This window comes from Falco biarmicus, chromosome 2 (assembly GCF_023638135.1).
Source record: "Falco biarmicus isolate bFalBia1 chromosome 2, bFalBia1.pri, whole genome shotgun sequence".
NCBI lineage: Eukaryota > Metazoa > Chordata > Aves > Falconiformes > Falconidae > Falco > Falco biarmicus.
In genome coordinates, this window is record NC_079289.1 from 81,721,988 (window position 1) to 81,742,841 (window position 20,854).

The 20,854-nt window shown below is 40.4% G+C and overlaps 1 protein-coding gene across 1 annotated transcript in view; it reads left to right on the plus strand.

Moving 5' to 3' along the window:
* Window positions 1-7,452, plus strand: part of EFHC2 (EF-hand domain containing 2) — a 59,895-nt gene extending 52,443 nt beyond the window's left edge. The window contains exons 14-15 of the mRNA XM_056329689.1: window positions 4,563-4,668; window positions 7,134-7,452. Coding sequence (XP_056185664.1) covers window positions 4,563-4,668; window positions 7,134-7,229 — 202 coding nt within the window. The 3' untranslated portion in view covers window positions 7,230-7,452. The remainder of the gene's footprint in view (window positions 1-4,562; window positions 4,669-7,133) is intronic.
* The last annotated feature ends 13,402 nt before the right edge of the window (window positions 7,453-20,854 follow it).

Below are 20,854 nucleotides of genomic sequence, written 5' to 3' on the forward strand. Positions count from 1 at the left end.
ATAGCTAATGCAGTAGCTGGACCCTGTTCAGCTATAAAATGATGCTGGATAATGTGATCAGATAATAGTTGAAGACTGAAGCTATATGTTTATTCAGCTTTGCTATCTGTGATTAGGTGGCAAAGAATTTCTGTAGGACTTAATGGTTCTATTTTTCCATTTTGAAAGGTAATACTCTTAAAGTATTTATTATTTACATTTGTAAATTATACTGCAATGATCTGTCACGTATTAAAAGGATGGGATGGGAGTGGAAGTTCCTTTCTTAGTTTTGTGGTCACCTCCAGATGACCCAAGACTTTGTTTACTCTGCCCAAAGACCATTCAGTTTGCATAGAGTGCAGGGAGAATTAGCACAAACATGGAGGTTTCATAAAACCCTTTCATATTTTCTGCCTAGAGTAAATTTATATTTTTTATTTTGCGATAGTGAAATAGTAGGATTTAGGTACCCAACAATGTGTCCGTTTTTCCAGTTTACCTGACCTGGCTTATTACAAACTATTTCCTTTCTCCATCAGCATTTTCTCACTCATTTTTTTAATCACAGGGCAATACAGACTTCTAATCGCAATGTATTAAGTAATGCAGATGGTACACAATTGTTTCTGCCAGAAAACTACAATTGTCATTATAAACATTTCTTTAAATTCATGCAGGCATAATGAATAATTACAGTTTGTTTAATAAATAAATGTTGCTGAAGTGCTTAAGTAGTGAATTTAGGGTTTTTTTCCTTTTATTTTTATTTACTGCAATGCTAAATGCATGCTAACAAGGACTTAAAAAGATGCAGTCCTTCCCTAGAGGATATATAAACAGCTGGCAGATAAGGAAAGGAGAAATGCAGGGAAGAAAAAGTGGATGACAAGTTTACAAGCATTACACGTTGATTGTTCCGCGTTAGTTTAGTTGTTAAGCATATGTCCCTATTTTTAAAAATGTATCTTAATTTCTGTTAAAAGCAGCTGTGTAGTTCTTCATTTCTCAACGGTATGAGGGTGAGACTGTTGGATGCTGGAGTGGGGCTTGTTTGGAAGTGAATCCCTAGTGTTTCAGGTAACCATGCCTGACAACAATGCGCCTCCTACCTGGTCATCCCAGTTCTCAAGTCACTAACAGGCCAGGCCAGGACACTACTGCCTGCTCAGCTTTACCCTGGTTTGTGGCTGGGTAATAATTTTTTACCTAGTTGCCTACCTCTAATGTCTTTTTTTAGGGCTGACCTAGTTCTTTCAGGCAGCAAACCCTCTTTTCCTACTACAGCAAGAGTCCTGGTAGCAGGAGCAAGATTGGAAATGGTCACAAGATCTTTCTCCTGCATTCTGTCTTCTGCTTGTTACCTTTGATGAGTGAGACTCCCTGGGCCATTTGTGATGAAAAGACTCTCTAGCATTAATATTTAGATCTCTTAAATTATTTCTGTTACTGGTATGCGGAGGAACTGTTGGTTCAATTTATAGTTGTTCAAGATGTGAACAAATGTATACACAAGATAGGAGCCATTACTTAATTCATCCTAATCAGCTGCACAGACTTGTCCATGCTTGCCATTTAAAATCTTTTCATATGAACAGTTTATGACGATTTAGGTATATACCTGTGTTAAACAGAGACTATCAAACACGCTGAAGAATCCCAGCATTTTCTCTAAGGTTAAAGCAGCATGGTGCTTCTCATTTATTATTATCAGATTAATGTCTTAATAAATGTTATTCAAAACTAAGGAATTAAAAAAAATCTGCATGTACATTAACTTTTCACGTAAATGTTTGGGTTACAGATGTCTTGATGGGAAAGAAAAAACATTTGTAAGTGGCCTTTACTCACGAAAGTATCCTTGGGAATGGTCATATTGTGGTTTAACCAGTTTTTCACACATCTGGAGTATTTCATTATGAATACATTTTTAGAAGCCAAAAAGTAGGGTCATTTCTGTAATGTCAAAGAAAAAAAAAGCTCTGCAAACTATGATAGGGATGGGGGCGTGACTTTCATAGTCTAAAATAACGTGCATTGGTAAAGTCCTAGGGCAAAATTGAAGAGAAGCATGGTTTCAAGAGATCTTTGTTGCATCTTCTTGGTAAGACAAATCAAATTTCCTTTCCTGAAGAGCACTGGTAGTTTCAGTCATATTAATTCCAACCACTGAAACGCATGACATCTCTGTCCTAATAATGCACAAATTGATAACATCTCCACAGTCCATCTGTATACTCTGTGCCATATTGCAAGTGTGTGCTTTTAGTAGATTGATACAATAAGTCACAGCAGCAGAAAGATCTGAAAAGTAGATTATTTTTTTTTTCTTTTTTTCCTTCTGGATTATTCTAGCATATTTTAAGCTGCTTTCTGTAGCTATTTAAATACGAGATTTAGGAATCCCATTTCCTCTGCCCATATTAAAATCTTTGGTTATAGTTAACTGCATGCCCATGTTATCATCTCAGTTTGCCAGTGCTGTCACATCAAAGGACTTTTCTCCTTGTTAATGCTTGTCGAAAGCAGAAGCAATGCTTCCCTTGACTTCATTGCCGCAGCATAAAGTTTAAGTATGTTACACATCTTCTCTTGTTCTTTTTTTTAAATCCTGCTTTACAGCTCTGCATCTTGGCAGTAGATTTAATCTTTTGACTTTTCACAATGTGCAAAAGATAAACACATATGTAATAACAGAAAAAAATTATAGTTGTGATAGTTCTGAAATTCAGAATCTGTGTGCATAGATTTTTTTTCCAAGAGGTATAAGCTATTTTATTGTCTTGCTACTTCTAATGCAAAACTTCCTTTTCCCAATTGCCACCTGTAAAAAACCTGAAACAACCAAGAACCCCTGAGAACTGGGAATGGTAATTTTATTTTATATTGGATATGTTCCCCAAAAGTAAGGCTTTATGAAAATGTTAACTTGCGTGTGAGCTATTACAAAGAAGCAAGCTATCATAGCAGGGGTTCTTATGGCAATGTTTCAGACTCCTCTTTAATATTAGTAACAGTAGCATTCTTTTCTGACTTTGCTTTAATCTTCAGCATAACTCACTGTACTTAACATTCCAGTTTATCGCTAGCATCTCTTGTTTATGGCTCTCAGTATATTTTATTATTATCTCTTCTGCTGACTATTAAATGAAAGGTGTGGGGGGAGGAGAAGGAAAGGATGAGTTGCTGATTATTGCAGTTTATTTTTGTCACTGGATTTATTTCTCCTCTTCTCTGGTATTGTTTTCCAAGTTTGTGCTGTAAATTCTCTCTTAAAGTACCTTCATGTTTAATTTTTACCAGAACCCTCTGCAGTGACTGAAGAGTTTTGAGGCCCATGTTTTGTGCAGTGCTGTTTATTTAAGAGCAAGATAAAGTGATTTTCTAAAATACTTGTTTCCTGGAGATGTCCCTGTGCAGTAGTGTTTGTCTCACCAGATTACAGAATTGTTTAACCTGATGTTTCCCGCCCAAGAATAGGTGTTGAGTCTTGCTAGCTGCATTTGTCTCTATGGATGCCAGTGAAGCACAGACACTTCCAGGGTGTACTGATAAACCTAAACCAGGTCTCTTTTATATGTAGATAGTGTTAGGTGAGACAGACGTCATTCACAGAAACTGCTAGTACAGTATTTATAGCAGAGCAGTCAAGCTGTTCATTTCAAGAATGATTTGCATGGCAGCTTCACCTTGCAGGTATCTTTCAAGCACTTAACTAGTGCCACTGAAATAACAGTGGTTCCCAAGTGTCTTAATCACCTAAATGTTTTGCTGAATGAAGGTCTTTTTTTCTGAAGCTGTTTCATCCAAGTCAGTGGCAAAAGGATGATGTGACTTATGAATTTGCTCTCATGGGGTTTATTACTGTGGGGATTTTAGAAATTTGGGGGAGGAAGACAGTGTGTTCCACATGTACCTGTAGACCTTAGCTAGCAGCATATATATCTTCATGCATGTAGGGGAGCCTCATAACTGACACAAATTTATTTATTCCATAGAAATAAAGAACAATGCCATTAAACAACTACCGAATGACAAGGCTCGTGATTTTTAAAGCTGGCTATTATTTGATAGGTTAGAGAGCTGTGTGGTTTTCAGTTGTAAATTGATCCCAAGGTGTGTGTAAACAGCATTTTTGAAGGTTTGCTTATTTTTAGGAAATGATTGCAGAAGCCATGTAAAGCAGGTCAGTTGCGTTATAGCACAGTGCTCTTGTATTACTCTACCTGTTTCTCACTTTATGCTTGTCACCAGTTCTGAGATCACAGTATTGGAGAAGGTTTGGGCGATGCTTCAAAAGTAAAATGAAATTAGTTGAAATGTAATAAACCTTAAAGAATTTGGATTCTTCTATAAGAGACAATAATAAGGTATAAGAATATGGAATAGAATGTATGATATAGAAGTCCTGGCAGTTTAGTATTGTTTTTCTGTACTACTGCTAGTGTTTGGTAATAAAGGAGTAAAAAATTACTACCCCAAAGGTAATATATTAGTATGATATATTTTGTTGATACAACAAATATACAGCTTTGTTGAAAATTTCCTTTAATGTTGAGTCATCTTATGGATATTCTGCTTAGGTTTGAAGATGAGCATAAGCAAGTGGAATATAAAAAATTTGTGGATGGGCTGAACTGGAGAGAGAATCAAATCCCTGCTTTCCAGACAATAAAGGTTCCTCTTAAGGTAAAACCAGTATATCTGAACAAAGGAACAGTACAGTACATTGATATAGTTTTTCCAGCTTTAACATGATTGCTTTATCCAATGGAGACCACAACAGTTTTCAAATTTTTGTATTTGTGCCTGTTTTCTTCAAGTAATAAATTATTTCTGGGAGGTTTAGAATGAAGCAGAAAAGTCAGTCAGGGACAAGGAACCCTGTAACACATCCATGCCTCATAGGTGTACATCTCTGTGAAGTTTTTCTAGAAGAAAAAAAAAAAAAAAGGGAAACAGGTGTGTTTGTCCATGAACAATGGGTGTGAATACCACTTCACCCACAGATATCACTGTCACATGTCAAACGATCTGTTCACTTGCTGACATAGTCAGGAAATACTTTAAACTTCACCGACACTGCAGAAAATAGCTATGTATTTTTTATAACTCCATAGATACTTGTACATAATACACCACATCACTGGTAGGCATACAGCAAGAGCAGGACTGATGGATCAACTTTGTATGTCTCCACCAGCCTGCTACTTAGGGTAAATAAAAATGTGGTGTCAACGAACTGCAGAGATTAATCTGATCATGCCTTCTTGTGCTGAATGGAACATTTTAAAATAGATGCTGCATAAGGCAATTATGCTGATTTTTAAAAACTTTGTAACAAAGAAATCTGAAGCCCTTCTGGCAACATGTAGTTTTGCTCTTCTAGCCTATCCAATGTGTTGCTATGCTTGTATGGAATGTGTTTGATTGTATTCAGACTGTTTAGAAGCATAGCATTCCTTTAATTTCAAGTGCAACAGTGACAGTGTTTAAAACAATATTCCTCAGGTACAGTGGTATTAACGTGACTCCTCTCTCTTACTTGGCTTACCAGCTCTTTCTCCTGTAGTATCTCAAACTGTTGGTGATGTCTATTGAAGGCCCAATGCTGCTGCTTTGCACTGCTTTCCATGGTGGTTTATTTTTCACTTTGTCATTGAGAAGAGTTTTTCCATCTTGTACAGATAAAATCAAAGCCCTTCCATGTGTTTTATACAGCAGTCCTGTGGTTCAAAGTGTGCATTAGGCTTTGTTCAGTGGATATTCTTTGTTTTTCCAGAAGAATTCTGTGCTTAAGTTACAACTCACTGTTTAAACAGTGACTGCTCTTAGGAGATTGTGTCAGGATAAGGAGCCTCATGAGCCTCAGTACCACAGAAACAGAAAGAAGATTGGAAGTTGTACCCAGAGGATTTTTGCCTTGAAGATGGTGCTAAGCTCTGTACCAAAAAGCAAGGGTGAAAAAAACGGAGGCATAGATACACTTGCTGTTGAATATGTTTGACCGTTTTTCCCCCCCTCACAGAAATGGCTTATCTAGCCATTGAGCATGACCTCATTTCTGGCAGGTGAGGGAAGGAAATGGCTCCTACAGGGTGAAGGTCAGGGGCAAGTGGTGGCGGAACCAAGAGACAGCCTTCACAAGTTGAAGGTGTGGAGGAAAAGATGCTTGTGAAACAAGCAGGAGGTTAAGGTGGACATTTGTGGTGAACTGTATGTTCTGATCAGCATAAGAGATGAGGTTTTGTTTGGGTATGAAGAAGGCATTATCTTTGCTTGGAGGACAGCCAGTGGATGGGCTTTCAGGGGGTGGCTGGTGCCTAAGAGCCCCAGCTGAGAATGGTACATGGAGTTATGGGAGGAAGGTTACAGCTGAAATCAAAAACCAAGAAAGACCATTGATAGAAATTATAATCAGTCATCATTATGTTGGGATGATCCATTCCTTATCAGCTCCAAAGCCTTGCTGTAAATATCATACTGACATACAGCACTGGTTTTAATGAACTGCACCCGAATTGGTGCCAGTATACTTTACTGAGGTTTACTGACTTTATTGTTTTGTAAGTTAACTGCAATACTTATGCTATCTTTGGTACAGTACAAGAATATTTTAATGAAGAGATCAATACAAAATGGTAAAAATCAGAGAAAGGAAGGGATTTAAATCTTGTTCAAATTTAGAATCCAATCGTCATTCTATTCATGACTTAACCATGAATTAACAGCAATATTTTGGGGCTACAGTACCTATATTTGACAGATAGATTTCAGCAACAGAGTTTGGCTTATTTAGCTGACTTTCTTTCTTCTTCATCTCATTATTTCATATGATTTCTAGTGTCAAGACTTAGATGACTTGAGAGACTTTCAAGTATAAGCATCTTAGTGAAGAAAATATAGCATTATTTAATTTGAAAATATCTGCAAAAGGGCTAATGATAGAAAATATTTTTAATAAAATATTCCACAAGATGGATAAAAATGTGCATGTATTAATATTTCAAGAGCATGTGCTACATAAAGGTCCACTTTTTCACAGATTTATATATGAAAATGAAGCAGCTCATTCAATCTTATGTTGACCAGTTTTTAATTATTTTTGTTTTCAGTATTATATTCTAAGATATTCTCTGGGTTACTGATTTCAGAATGAAGGTGACGGCAGTGGACAACCACCATTCCTTCCTGTGAAACGAATCAAATACTTACCTCTCCTGGATGATCTGTTTGGCAAGGAAGAATAATCTGATCTGTGCAAGGCACTACTTTTGGATTAGTGTTTCAGCTCTAAAGCTTACTTAGATATTGAAAACATTCCTTGTAAAACATAAAGATCAGATAGAGGCTTTATTGCGTTGAATTTCTTATTCCAACATAGATGTATACTTTGTGTGTTTTTGTAACTCCTTCTAAATCAACAGTACTCTTTCATACTTCTACAAGCATAATTAAAACTGTATCCTCTGATCTTTGTGTCTGTTTATATGGAGAATTTAGAAGTATTGAGAAATCTTTCAGTCAAACAGCAAAATCTGACTAACCCTGCTTTGTTCTGCAAACAAAGGTTCTTGGATGACCTCTTAAAATATTAGGTTGGTCTATGTTAGCGCAATAAGGTAATTCCATTCAAATATCCTTTCTTGCTCTTTAGTTTATGTCTGTGTTTTTGCTGTATCCCTGTGGTGATGCTTAGGTACTGTTTGTGTCAAAGTTTGTTATTTTCTGGAGGAAATACTAGAAAGGTTTTAGCACACTATAAAGTTGCTGTGGTGTCAGAGATAATTATAGCCTTCCAATGTAGAAGTAAATATTTTGCAGGCACAGCACGGAAGCTACCAGTTCTTGCTTTTTGTTTTAAATGTGACTCAGATTAGTAGCCACCCAAGTTTACTTGAGTGAGATATGTATGAAGAGAAGGTGTTTCAGTACAGTTTTAGTGTGCAGCTTTCTTGCAGTAACACTGTACTTGCCCTTTGAAAATTAATTGATGCCTTTCTCTTTGCTCAAAGTTATGATGACTAAATGGAGTTCCTGATAGCATTTTTCTATCTTTTTAAGCATGTGCCACCTCGAAGCCATGATTAGATGTGAATTTAATGGCATGCTTTTGTGAAAGGATTACCCCAGTTTGAAGAATGGAAGAGCTGACGTGAAGAGGGGACCTGGCTCATCCACGGTGATTCCACAGGGGAAGAGCCAGCACACCTCTGCCAGTGGCTGGGAAACTCACGTATTCAGTAGGCTGCACTTTCTGTAATCTGAAATTACAATTCAGGGAGGAAGTGTTTGATTTAGAACATTGAGAATTCAACTTAGATAAGTCCTCAAACTGAGGGAAAGATAATATTTCAAAGAATAACTTAACTCAGTAAATCTGTATCTTTTTGGAAACTTGGAGATCCCTTTTAGAATTATGATTCCATTTAGAAATACTTTGCTGCATTTTTGCATGATAGGGTAAATGAAATTTTAAATTGTATGTCTTCTTTCTAACCCCCCAGCTCCTGAGAAGTAATTCTTTTCCCTCCGTATGGCAAAATATGAAGCCTTTGGCAGCTTTTTACCTTTTTTGTCAGCAAAAAAAGACTTGAGGCAAGGCATAATTATGAGTGTTGCTGCTACTTAGGAAGATGTTTGCAATAAAATGGGTAAGTGGTGTCTGTGTCCAGGGGGTCAGAAAGAAAACTGTGAAAACTTGTTAAAATGCTCCAAGTTGTAGACAAGACCATGTACTGTTTTTTGATCCAAAAGAGGAAAATGGTTTCTCACATGACAAGAAAAATGTCTGACCACAGGAACAGTGTCAGGAGCCAACACAATAACTTGGCATTTTAAGCCAGTTTGATGAAAGCGGAAGATTTTTAAAACATGCCACCAAGACTGAGCTTGACACTTCAAATGAATGCAGTTGCCCTTGTAAATTTTTAATGTTCCCCAGACTTTAGAAGGGTGTTTCAGTTGTGGAGATCTTGTACAGCTGAGGGTTTCCAAGAAAGGTTGACTCTGAACATTTAGAACTTCCCAAGTAGCTTTTAGAGATGGGAAATACACTTCAGTTTGTTTTCCTTTATGTGTGTAGGACAAGGAGGAGCCTCTTTACAGAAAAAAAAAAAAAAATCAGTACAAGAAATATAATTTCTTATAATTTCATGTGGAACCCTGTGTATAGGTCTGGTCAATCATGGTCTGGTCTGGTCGTGGTCAAGAAAGGTGACTGCAAACTGGAACCAGTGCAGAGAAAAACTAGAAAGGTGGCCAAGAGAATGGAGATAAGAAAGGAAATGAAAGGAGCTTGGCTTATTTAGTGCCATAAAATGAAGTCTCAGAGAGAATGTGACTGCTTGATGTAAAAACATTAAGGCCAGACCAGGAAAATAATGTTTTAGGTAAGAATGTTGGTAGTCTTAAGAACAAACAGGTATAATTTGCCACAAATAATTTTAAACTGGACAACAAAAGGTAGTTTCTCACTTCTAAAATAAGGATGTGAAACAGCCTTCCAAGAACAAAGTACTGTTTTAAAGCTGAGATGGGTCATCTGATGACAGTAATTTTAGGATGTTTATTAATACTGTTCCAAATTATTATTCTCACTTCTCTTTCTCCTCTTTTCCCATGCATCTTGCATAACCCTGACGAGCATAAAAAGATCTCCTACGAGCAGGGCAGACAGGGCCTGAAAAATATTTTCAGTGCTTGTCACTGTGCTCACAATGTGTCATATGCTGTGGTCTGATGTGTGATAAACACTTTTCACCAGGTTTTCTTTTTTAGAAGCAGCAGTGCTTCCAGAAGGGAAAGCCCTAGCCAATGAGCAGTCCAATAATACTCTTTGTATAATGTGACTTACAGCATATGCTGCCCAGAATATTTCAACCTCTCCTCTAATCCTGCCACCAGCTTCTTCTCTCTTTTCACATTGCTGATGAGGGGCCTGAATGAAGACAATACCACAAGATTATGTTTCAAGATGGCAGGAGGCCACAGCTTTAAAGCATGCATGGCATAAAGGGGAAGGCAGCCCTCACAGTTGCCATTAATCTCATCTCTCGATCTCTGTAGGGGAGCCAAAGATATCTTATTTCCACAAGTATCTGTGCTGTCCACGGCAGGAGCGAAGAGATTCACATTACAGTACCAGCTCCCCATCTCACTGCTGGGGTTTGCTGCATGTTCAGTGTTAATTTTTATTTCCTCAACTTGGCATTTGAGAATAAGAGGCTTTGAGTTCTCTGGAATAGCTGCTGCTGAAAGCAAATGGCAGGCTGCAAACGGCAAAGAGGACCGGTCCTCGTGTACAGGTAGTGTGCTGGTTAGCTCATGGCCTTGCATCAGCTTCTGCTCCTGTCCAGTTCAGAGTGCTGGCTCTGGTCACCAGCAGATGGGCCCCTCAGACATGGTAGCCACAAGCAGCCATGGAAAATCTGTGGACAAAAATGAAGTTCCTCACTAGGCAGTATTTTCCTGTGTTCTGCCCATCATACAGGCATCTACTGTATTCTTCTAGACAGAGCTATTTGTATCAAAGTCAGACATGTTCATCTACATAAATGAAAAGATGTTGAAGTCCTCATTCTGCATTTGTTCCTCACGGGAGTTGTTCCTACTTCATGGCAGGAAGCTCTTCACAGGAAAATTTTGGGCTCAGTTGACTCCCATGTCTGCTCTACCTGTGACGTCCTTTTAGCCCAGAAGACATTTCTGCCTCTTGAAGGTGAACTTTCTATGGGAGAACAGCAGGGATCCTAATTCCGCTATAACCAAAATACTGGATGTTTTCAGTCACTTGACAGCATTCAGACAACAGCAGCCTATATATTACTGATAGTTAATAATTAATTAATAGTAATTAATCACTAAATCACTGGTCTCTTGCTTGCTGGGCCCTTCCATGTGTTCCCATGGTTTGAGACATGGAACTCATCACTAGAAGAAATTTCCATTTTTAATATGTAGGTTATTCAGTGACATGGAGGGAGACATTACTTCTTTAAACAATAATGTCCTGTACCCTCAGTAATTTATCTGTGGCATATTTACTTGTAGCATTTCTTCATCCTTGAGGTTGCTTAGCCAGCAGCCCCATTACAGTGAGAAAGACAAAATGGCACTGTGGTTGTGAAGAAGTTACAATATGAGGAAGAAAAAAATACCACAATTTCTGCTCAGTCCAGTTTTTTAAATTATTTTAAGGTTTTAGAAGGCAGTATAGAGAAAGAAAGAGGGAAAACTGTCTTGAAAGAAGACTTTTTAAAGTTACTGTTTGCTCTGAATTGATTTATTGTTGTTTTTTTTTGTTTAGGATGGTGACTCAGGCCCAGTCAGAAGCAGCACTTATGTTTTAGGCAATGGTTAAACAAGCCAGATAGGAGGGTGGGGGGAAGTCCATGTCCCTACCGGTTTCCAACGTGAAGTTCTAAACCAGTGAGGGAGAACAACTAAGACAAGGAAGGAAGTTAATATAGATATATTAAGGTTATAGATTGACCATATAAAATCTTTCTCTGCACAGCTGGTGATTACTGAATCATCTGGAAGTTTCTTACAGTATGTATTGCACACAAATAAACTAGCTATCCTCCTCTGCCCTTTACCCAAGCCATCTGTCTGTCCTCTTCACTGTCCTCATTTGTCAGGTTGGTTTCATACTAAGAATTACAAAGAGAAGTAAAGGTACTGATTCACAGAGTTCTCCGAAATCTGGCGCAGATCCCTGGCAAGCAGCATGGTGAAATGATCTACATCAGAAAAAATTCATTGTATCACCGAACAGTACTTGAAAGAGCTCCCACTTTCAAAGGCAAATCTGTCAGAAGAATGGCATTGGCTTGAAAGACAAGAGGAAGACCTCTTGCAGAGCTGCTGTGGTGTGGGTGGGACACAGCTTCCTCTAAATTAGCATGAGGTTTATGGGTGAGACTTACGTTCCTTGCCTTCAGATGTCTACAGTGCAGATGTCTGCACCTGCACTAGCTCTCTGGGTCCCTTGCTGATGGAAGGGTGATGGGCATCTCTAGGGGGTGACTAGCCTACAGGACTATCTACAGGAGGCCTGTTATCCGTACAGTGCCCCTCCCTCTGCACTGACTGTGAAGGGATTTTAAAAAAACAGCTAAATGTAGATGTTTGCATTGCTGTTGTGTGAGATGAATCCCACCCTTGGGGTTCATCAGCATTGCTAGAGGAACACTGTGGTCAAGCATGGTGACCGCTTGGCTGCTCCCCACCCTTGCAGCCATGCTGCAGTGAGTACAGTACGTGCAGGAAGGGCTGAGCTTCAGCCAGCTGTGGATAGTCCAGGTTGAGCTGGGCAGACTGGACAGAGGAGAGTGTAAGTCCATGCTATGTGCTGAACATGCATGTGATCCCTCTCATGGGGTATTCTGGATCTTAGGCTGAGCAGAGGCTCAGCTCCATGCTTAGCACATGGACCTGACTCTCCTCAATGAGCTTGACTCAGGCTCTGGCCAGTGGGTCTTGGTCAAATTTCATTCCAGCTAGGTAAACAGGAAAACCTGGGTTGATTTAAATGGAACTATTTCTCTTGTTAGAGCTCTCTGAGAATGTAATTTAGCAAAGTATTTAAGCGTATGCATAAGGACTGTCCCTTTTGCACAAAGCCATTTGAGTGTGTGCAGGCAACATGCTAAAATCTGTCAAATGAAGCACTGGTGGAAATGCTTTCCTGACAAAGAGGAATCCATAATTTGAGGTATTTAGGAATTAAATCATTGTAATAAGAAAACCCACCATATCAGAAGGTAGCAGTGAAAGGAGGTAATATAGAATTGTCTGGACATGTTTATATAGGCTATATATTGTGTGGTGGTGTAGTTCTTCTGCAAATAAGCTAGCATTTAGCAATTAAATTCCCATTATGGGATCAGGTTGGTAATTGAGATAAACTGTAAGTGTGTAACTGTTTTAAACCTTTCTTTTAACTAACCCAAATACTGTAGTACTTACATAATTTAGAGATAATATCCCCATTAGTAGAGTTTATGACTCAATAAACAGCTCCCACAAGTTCATAAAAGCCAAAAACGTAAACATCAGGACTATTAATGTAATAGAAATTCTGTGCCTCCCTCTTTTCTTGGTGGTCTAGATAGAGCAAAGGGAAATGCTATCTCAGAAAAAAAACATTTATTTTGGCTGTATAAATATAAATGAATTGTCTTAAAACCCATCTGGAAATTTCCTCTCCTCCCCGTGTCCCAGGTGGTCTGGCAACAGCGATGCATTCTGCTTTTGTCTGCGGGCAAGAGCAAGAGCTCCTATTTGAAATCATTTACATGAAAGGATTGCATGTAAAAGCTCTGGTGGTATCCTCACCCTGCCTCTCCCTCCTGGAGAAATGGGAACAAAATATTCTCTGGAGTTGGGTTTCAGTGTGGTTTTCTGTCGTAATTATTATTTTTTTAAAGGAAAATCCTCATCGAAGTGCCTGGACTTCACAGTTTTTGCACCTTTCTGCTGCTGACTTTTTTCCCCCATTTTGACAGCTGAATAAATTTTAGGGAAGAACGTCTGCTTGCCTGGAGGTTAATACAAGCAGAGCTTTTGTAAAGCAAGCCTCTTTCCCTTTGGAGCTAAGGGAAGTGATTCATTAAGCCATTTGCCACAAAAAAGGAACGCTTTGTCCAAAAGAGCTTTATTTTGCAGTGTGGTAGGGTGCCGTTCTGCTTAGCAAATCACTCAATGAAACACCTCTATCTAGTCACTTTGCTGCTGAAGGACTTTTCTTCCTGTGTTGTTGAAGTCATGTTGTTTGAGTTCATGAAAATGCAGGAAGTTTTTGTCATTGCTAGCTGGCTGGGTTCAAATGGACGTGAAAAGCTGGAGGCACACAACAGAGCCACTGCTCTTGCCCTCCCTCTCCCAGTAGGTAACTCATCCTGGGACAAAACACACGGTTGGTTTTCATTTGTTTTGCTGTTGCATCGTGTCTTCTGTTCTAGCCACTTTTGTGTGAGAGTTTGTTTCCAGAGTAAGCATCTCTAGTGGCTGTTGGGATTCATGTCTATCACCTCACCACTGCTGGTTCCTGACCTTTACGCCTACGAGGGAGCTTGGCCTTTAGGACCCCGGGAAACCTCATTTTCATAAAAGGCAGAAACTCAGACATTTTGTTCTGTGGAAGTGTGGTAAGTAGTGAGCAAATAGCTCTCTCTTGGGCTTTGTGCCATTTGCATTTTACTGGCCTTCCTGAAGTTTCCATAAGAATGGTATCAAACAGGGAGGCACTCCCTCAGGAATGTGCCTGCCCACTGCTCTTGCCCCACACATAACACTCCCTCCTAAAGCTTCATGGCCTCACAGCACGTTCAGAGATGCCCCTTTTGACTCTCTGTTGGCAACCAGATAATGAAGACGACCCAAGACCCAAAACAAATCAAATATTTGAATTAGAAAGAATCAGCATTTTAATTCCTTTTAGGAGGCAAGCAATCACAAAGGACCTGAACTGTCGCTGCTGAGGGCGCAGCAGTTTCACCATTCATTTCTGTGGGAACAGGTTATGCCTTTACTTTCTGGGAAAGGGCAATTGCTTTGCTGCTTTCATACCCCTGCACACAAAATCCTCTACTCATCTTGGGGTAGTCCCCATGCTTCAGCTGCTGCAGCCAGGTCCTAGGACTTGGTCAGGTCCTGGCAGATCCCAGCTTAAAATGTAGTATTGCAGATATGCAGGTATGGGGGTCTGTGATGGATACACTCAACCCCTTAACCAAACTAGCGGTAGTTTGGTACAGGCTCCAAAGGCAGTAAAGACCTAAGCCATAACCGGGTCAAGAACTTCTCTAGTTCCAATCTGTTCTCTGAAAACCCACAAAGGAGCAGAGTGACACTGAGCATTAATGGCTATGAGCTTGGAACACCAATCCATCATGCAATTAACACATGAATAGCAGGTGGCTTTTCCATGACTCATTTATCAAGGAACAAAGAAAGCTGTGGGTACAAGGAGTCTCATGCACACCTTTTCCACTGTATGTAATTTGACTACAAGCCAACCGCTTTATTCCATAAATATGACAGCCTAAGTGAGCTGCCTTTGAGCTCACCCTGCTAAGCAGCCTGGCTGTATGGCAGTGATCTCCCCTTGAGCTGGGACGCTTCTCAAGGTTGCTCCTCAAGGCAGAGAGACCTTTCACCGACGGCAGGTCTTTGGTCAGCGACTGATATTGTACATAATGTTGTGTCTTGGTAACTCTGATTTTGCCTTGGTAACTTTGACTCTGCCTTGGCAGTTTTGAATTATTGTTCAAATGATTGTGCAGTGCAGTAGTAGAGTAAACCTTGCCATCGAACTTTGTTAAGTGGCACTTTTACAACATCATATTTCAATAAATTGACTTTTGCTGATAGCTTTGACAGTGATTCTTTAAGTGATCTGAATCACCCATTTGTAACAGCGTTGCACTGTCTTCTCTGTGGCTTCAGCATCAGAGGCTCTGGCTCCCAGCACCTGGTGGAATGGAGAGCCAGGAGGAGCTGTGCTCTGGCTCCTAGCAAGATGACAGGCTGGATCAAAGCCTCTTGCAGACAGAAAAGACAGATGGTGAGTCCAGTGCCAGCTCCAACCTGTGAGTAGGGAGGTTTTGCAAGTTACAGTAGCAAGACTGCACAGGGATGGGAAAAGGAATAATTTCTAGGTATGAGATAATGTTCCTGATGCCTCGTAAGTATGCTGATGAGCGGGACAGGATGTGAGATTCTGCAGCACAAAAAAATGTTATATTGTCTGCCTGATCTACTACATCTCTACCATCCTGTGTTAACGAAGGGAATTGATGGAGTAACAGGGAAATTTTCTTAAGAAGCTGTCGTAAGAAGAGAATTAATGACTTTTCATTATCCTGAAGTACACCTTAATCTAAGTATGTGGGTGGGCTGTTACTTGAATTAGAGAGAAGAAAACTGGACTTCTCAGGCTTTGCCTGCATTGTATGCAGTTATGAAATGCTCCAAAGCCTCCTGAGATGTTAGAAACTCAACATTTGAAGTCTGCGGGTAGTGCAGGTCTCATGGGTTCCCCGAGTTGTTGCATGTAGCTCGGGAGGCAATGAGGAGCTGTTTTCCCAAAGCAGGCCCAGCAGCTGCGGGATTGCCTCCTCACCAAGGAGAGATTCCAGCTTTTTGATTGTTCGTTTCCCTCTTGACTTGCTCTACTCAGTTGCACAAACCTACCACTTTCCTTGGGTAACAAGCAACGGTCCCTTTCTCGTGGGTCAGGGCAACCGCATAAGTCTTCCTTCTGCTTCATCAGCTGAGGCTTTCAGATACCCTGAGACTGTTTAGCCCTGCCCTGCAGAGCCCCTGGCTGAGCTTTTCCTACTGATGGCACATGGAGAACTACAGAAAGAGTGAACGGCATGAGTATTAACACCTGACAAGCAGGAGGAAGAGCTGCATAACTAATGCACGGATGTTGATGAACGCTTCTCTCCCCTCACACTCTTTCTATAAAAATGTCCCGTTGGTGGCATCTGAGGCATCTCTGCTTCTGTGCCAAAGGCCTCTCGTATTGCAGGAAGTAAATCATAAATCACAGTGTGAGATACGATTTTTTGGATTTAATATTGCTTTAATATTTAATCCATGTTAGTGATGCTGAGCATACATCAGCTAAGCAAAGCAACTGGCTGACCATCTTTGGGGAGCATTTTCAGGTCCAAAAGGTGAAACCCCAGTTTATCTAACAGGATATTTCCAGCGTGAGTGAGTGGAAATCATTCTTGGGGTGCTACGGTATAATGTTGCATTTATCTCAGAAGTACCACTAATGGATAATGTACCAGTGCAAATATATTTTAGAATATAATGTCATCGCAGCCTTTCACCTGTGTGCCTATATATTCAAACCAGAATAGCATCCTTGAGGGAAATGGTTACTGTCCTTCTGGAAGAGAATAATGCAGGATTCAGCCTAAAAAGTTGGCCTCATCCAGTAGACTGGACTACATCAGTCAAAACAATGGTGGTAATATAAACAAAACATAGGTGGGTTTATTACGATAGTAATGGGACTGTTGCCTCTTCCCTCTCCCCATTTGCATCACTCACTGTATCTGCTCTGGGTAATACAGCGGAGAGAAAATATGGACCTCAGTGTCTGCCAGGAAAGAAAAAGAGTGGGTTGCAACAGGGCATGTGGTTTCCCAGAGTCAGGCCACTTCAGGAAGGATAAGCAAGGATTGGGAAAGACTAGCTGCACAAAGATGGTTACAGTTAGGTGAGTCAGCCTTGCTGTGCCCACAGGGAACTCGTGGCTTTTGTTTCAAGGAAGCCAATGTATGTCAGATGGTTGCAGGTGACTCGTTAAACAGCACATGTTAAAATTACACTAGTGTTGTAGTGAGAAGGATCAGGAATGGAAGGAGAAAGAAATAATAAACATTTATTTTCTTTTAACTATACTGAAATTAAGCTTTTTGTTTGTTTGTTTTCAGGGCTAGTTCCTGAGGTTGCTATGCTCCCTGAACCTCTGTTCATGACTGTTGCTATTCCTTACCCAGAGTGGTCTTCCACATGAGGTGAAAGCCAGCATTTTGAGTTGGGTACTGGCCAATGTGACCAAGGAAGGCTGTGTCTCTGCCAGGCTGCACTTGCAATTTAAGTGGTAAAGATTTCAATCTGTATTTTTTTTTTTTTCAGTTCGAAGAGTGATGCTGTAATGTTGGACTGGTGGGAACACTGCTGCACACAGTTGCTAGGGAAACATCTTCAAGTTCATTTTCCTTTGAGTTTTGTCATTCAACTCACAGCATGGCCGTAATTGTTCTTTTAAAAGTGGGATGTGTGAGCCATGAAGGGGTGCCAGTCACTGATGTAAGAGCTGGCATTGACCAAATGCTCTGGCTTGAATCTCACCAAGGGTCTTGGGGTCAGCAGAGAGGTTTCTGCAGGTGCTGGAGTGGGGTGGGAAGCAAAACAGCATCAACATGGATTTGAATAATGTGTTGAGAAACCCCTTCAATTATATCCTCAGCAATGATTCAAGCCCAAGCTTACATGCTTGAGATGTTTTGCTAGACTTTGTATTTACATTTGAGTAGCCTTTTCTTCTGGCAGTGATGCCCCTTATTTTGTTAATGAGTCTGCTAGCAGTGCATTGGTAGGCTCTGTAATGAAAGAAAATATGACACGAGTTATTGACATAATACTCAATACTGATCAGAAAATTGTCCCCTAAAGAGGAAGTGAAATGACAAGCCTTTATCTATTATTCAACCTTGAACATCGTTAAAATCATCCCTCATCAGCATGCCACAGAGGCAGCGATGGAAGCTGTAAACACCAGCCTTTGTGGAAGAAGAAGCCTCTCAAAACAGGTGGGTCTCCCAAACATTTGTGTGTCTAAACTCTCTCTTGCAGAGATAATCAGGCACAAAATCACCCACCCCTCTCTAGGGACTGAGCTGGGAACTAATTTTCTAGTGAACAATACTAGGAACTGCTCTGTGAGCAGAAAGCAGACATTTTGGAAAAACTGTTGCGGTTTTGTCATCATCGCTTTGCAATGCCTGTATGTCAGCAAAGTTGCGTGTGGGGCCTCGTTGTCTCATTGCACAGACACAGCAGGAATTGGCTTGTGATCCACAGATATCACCCTTCAAGTAGGTCAGACAAAAGTCAGGAAGGGGTCCCAAGAAGTGAGATAAAGTGGCACATCCAAGATCAGTGGGGCAGACCCGAGGTAAAATCCTCACCCTCTGAACCCTAAAGAGCACCTCCTCCAGTGGGCTTCATCTTTCCCTTTTTCTTTTTGGGTCTACAGCTCAAGTAACACCTTCAGGGGATGGCTGCTCTTCCCCAGAACTTGCCAGCTGAACCAGGATGGGGTCTTCTGTGGGTTTTGTGTCCCCTGGGGGCCCAGTGTCCTGTGCTGGGTGATGATTTGCGTCACGGGGAAAGGGGGCTGTGCAGGAGGGTGACCCCTCTGGGCCATGACCTACCCCTAGCAGCTCGACCATTTGTCCTGCTCCTGTCCTCAGTCTCCTTCACAGCCACAGGCTGCCAAGCACAGGGAGGCTTTTTTTTGGAGTGAGATGGGATCCTGGGCATTGGGAGGGAAGAAGAACGACCCCATACCAGCTCTCTCATCCCTGTCCCCTGCTTTGACAGAAAGTTGGGTCAGTGTTGTTTTTGTTTCTGCTGCTTTCTCCCTTGCCAAAGTAATCATTGTGACTAACTCCTCACCATACGCATTTGACAGTGTTTCTGGGATCCGGACCTTTCCATGAAAACAAAAATAATCCCTCTTGCCTCTGCTCCCAGCTATCCCATAACATACGTAAGTGTTCAAGGAAACCAGGAATGTATTTTAATTTAGATCATTATTAATAAGTTCAGGAGCTATGATTTTCCCCCTCTTCATTCAAAATGAATTATGTCTTGGAGAAAAATATATCCATCTTACAAAGTTTTCATCCAAAGGGACACCTCTTAATTAAATTAACCAGTGAAAAGGAAATACTTGTAATAAGGGTGCAAGATAAATTCTTGTACCATGCACATTCTAATTTATCACAGCCTTAAAAGAGTCCATAAGGTTTGTTTTTCTTCACTGAAATGTGACGCGTTCAGATATCGTTCTCATTTATAAATTAGTGTATGCCGCATGGGATACCCCCCTATGGGTTAAGGTTATAGGCCTGTGAGTGATATACTGCAGCTGAGAGAGCTGCGAGGTGAGGATGAGTAGTCCTGAAACACAAGCCCTGAATTTAACATTACCCGGAGGCAAACACAGCCCTGAACTAACTCGAAGGTGGAGGCGGGGCTGGGCAGCCATGATGTATTATCGTGCGGGAATGCACAGTGCCACCACAGTGCTGCTAATTTTGAGGGAGAGAGGTGAAAGCACCCACACTCCCTCCATTAATCTGCATTTGTTTACGTAGGTGGTACCATGGTGATACCCACTGAAACCCTGGGTAGGCAAAATCTTTAAGTGGGAGCCTATTTTTAAAGCACCTGATAGGTTGCGTTAATTTCACAGACAGCGCTTTCATATTTTTAATTACGTGCATTAACATAAACACTTGATGCCTTCACTGCAATAGTTAACTTCTACCTCTTTTGGATTTATTTAGCATTTTTTTGAAATAAAACACAGTTCCTGTACACATACCTTTACCTTCTCTAATGTCTACATGAATGCTTGTGCAGTATTGCACACACACATGCACATGTACACGCTCAGGTGTATAAAAGACAAATAACTCAATACAGACTTACATATTTTTATCCTATGTTATACATTTGACTACATTTTAAAAGTATGCAAATGTCTGCTTTGTAAACCTGAGGGCAGCAATGCTGAAGGAAAATATGCCAAAACATCAACAAATTTGCACAATTATTTCAGGAAAGGATTGAGCACAGGGAAAGCTCTGATTTAGAATAGACTAGACTATTTCATTTGGAAGAGACCTACAAGGACCACCTAGTCCAACTGCCTGACCAGTTCAGGGACTGACCTAAAGTTAAAGCATGTCATTAAAGGCATTGTCAGAAGAACTTTAAACGGTGACGGGCTTGGGTCATCAACCACTGTACCAATATAACCAGAATTATAGAGGCAAAATAATGCTAGTGCATTTCCCAGTGTAGGAGGGCTCTAATTAATTGTGAACCCAGATCGCAGTATTAATGGCAGATGCCAAACTATATGACAGCTTCTTCATGTTCAGTCGATGCCTTATATTATGTTTGATCCACAAGAGACTACAGGAGCAAAATTGTGAATACAAAAATGGAGTTTATGGGGGAAGAAATTGTCAGCGCATTTTGCAGTGCAAAAACTAAATCAACACTCTGTTCAAGGAACACAGGCAACTTTCCAAAGATTTTAATTGTG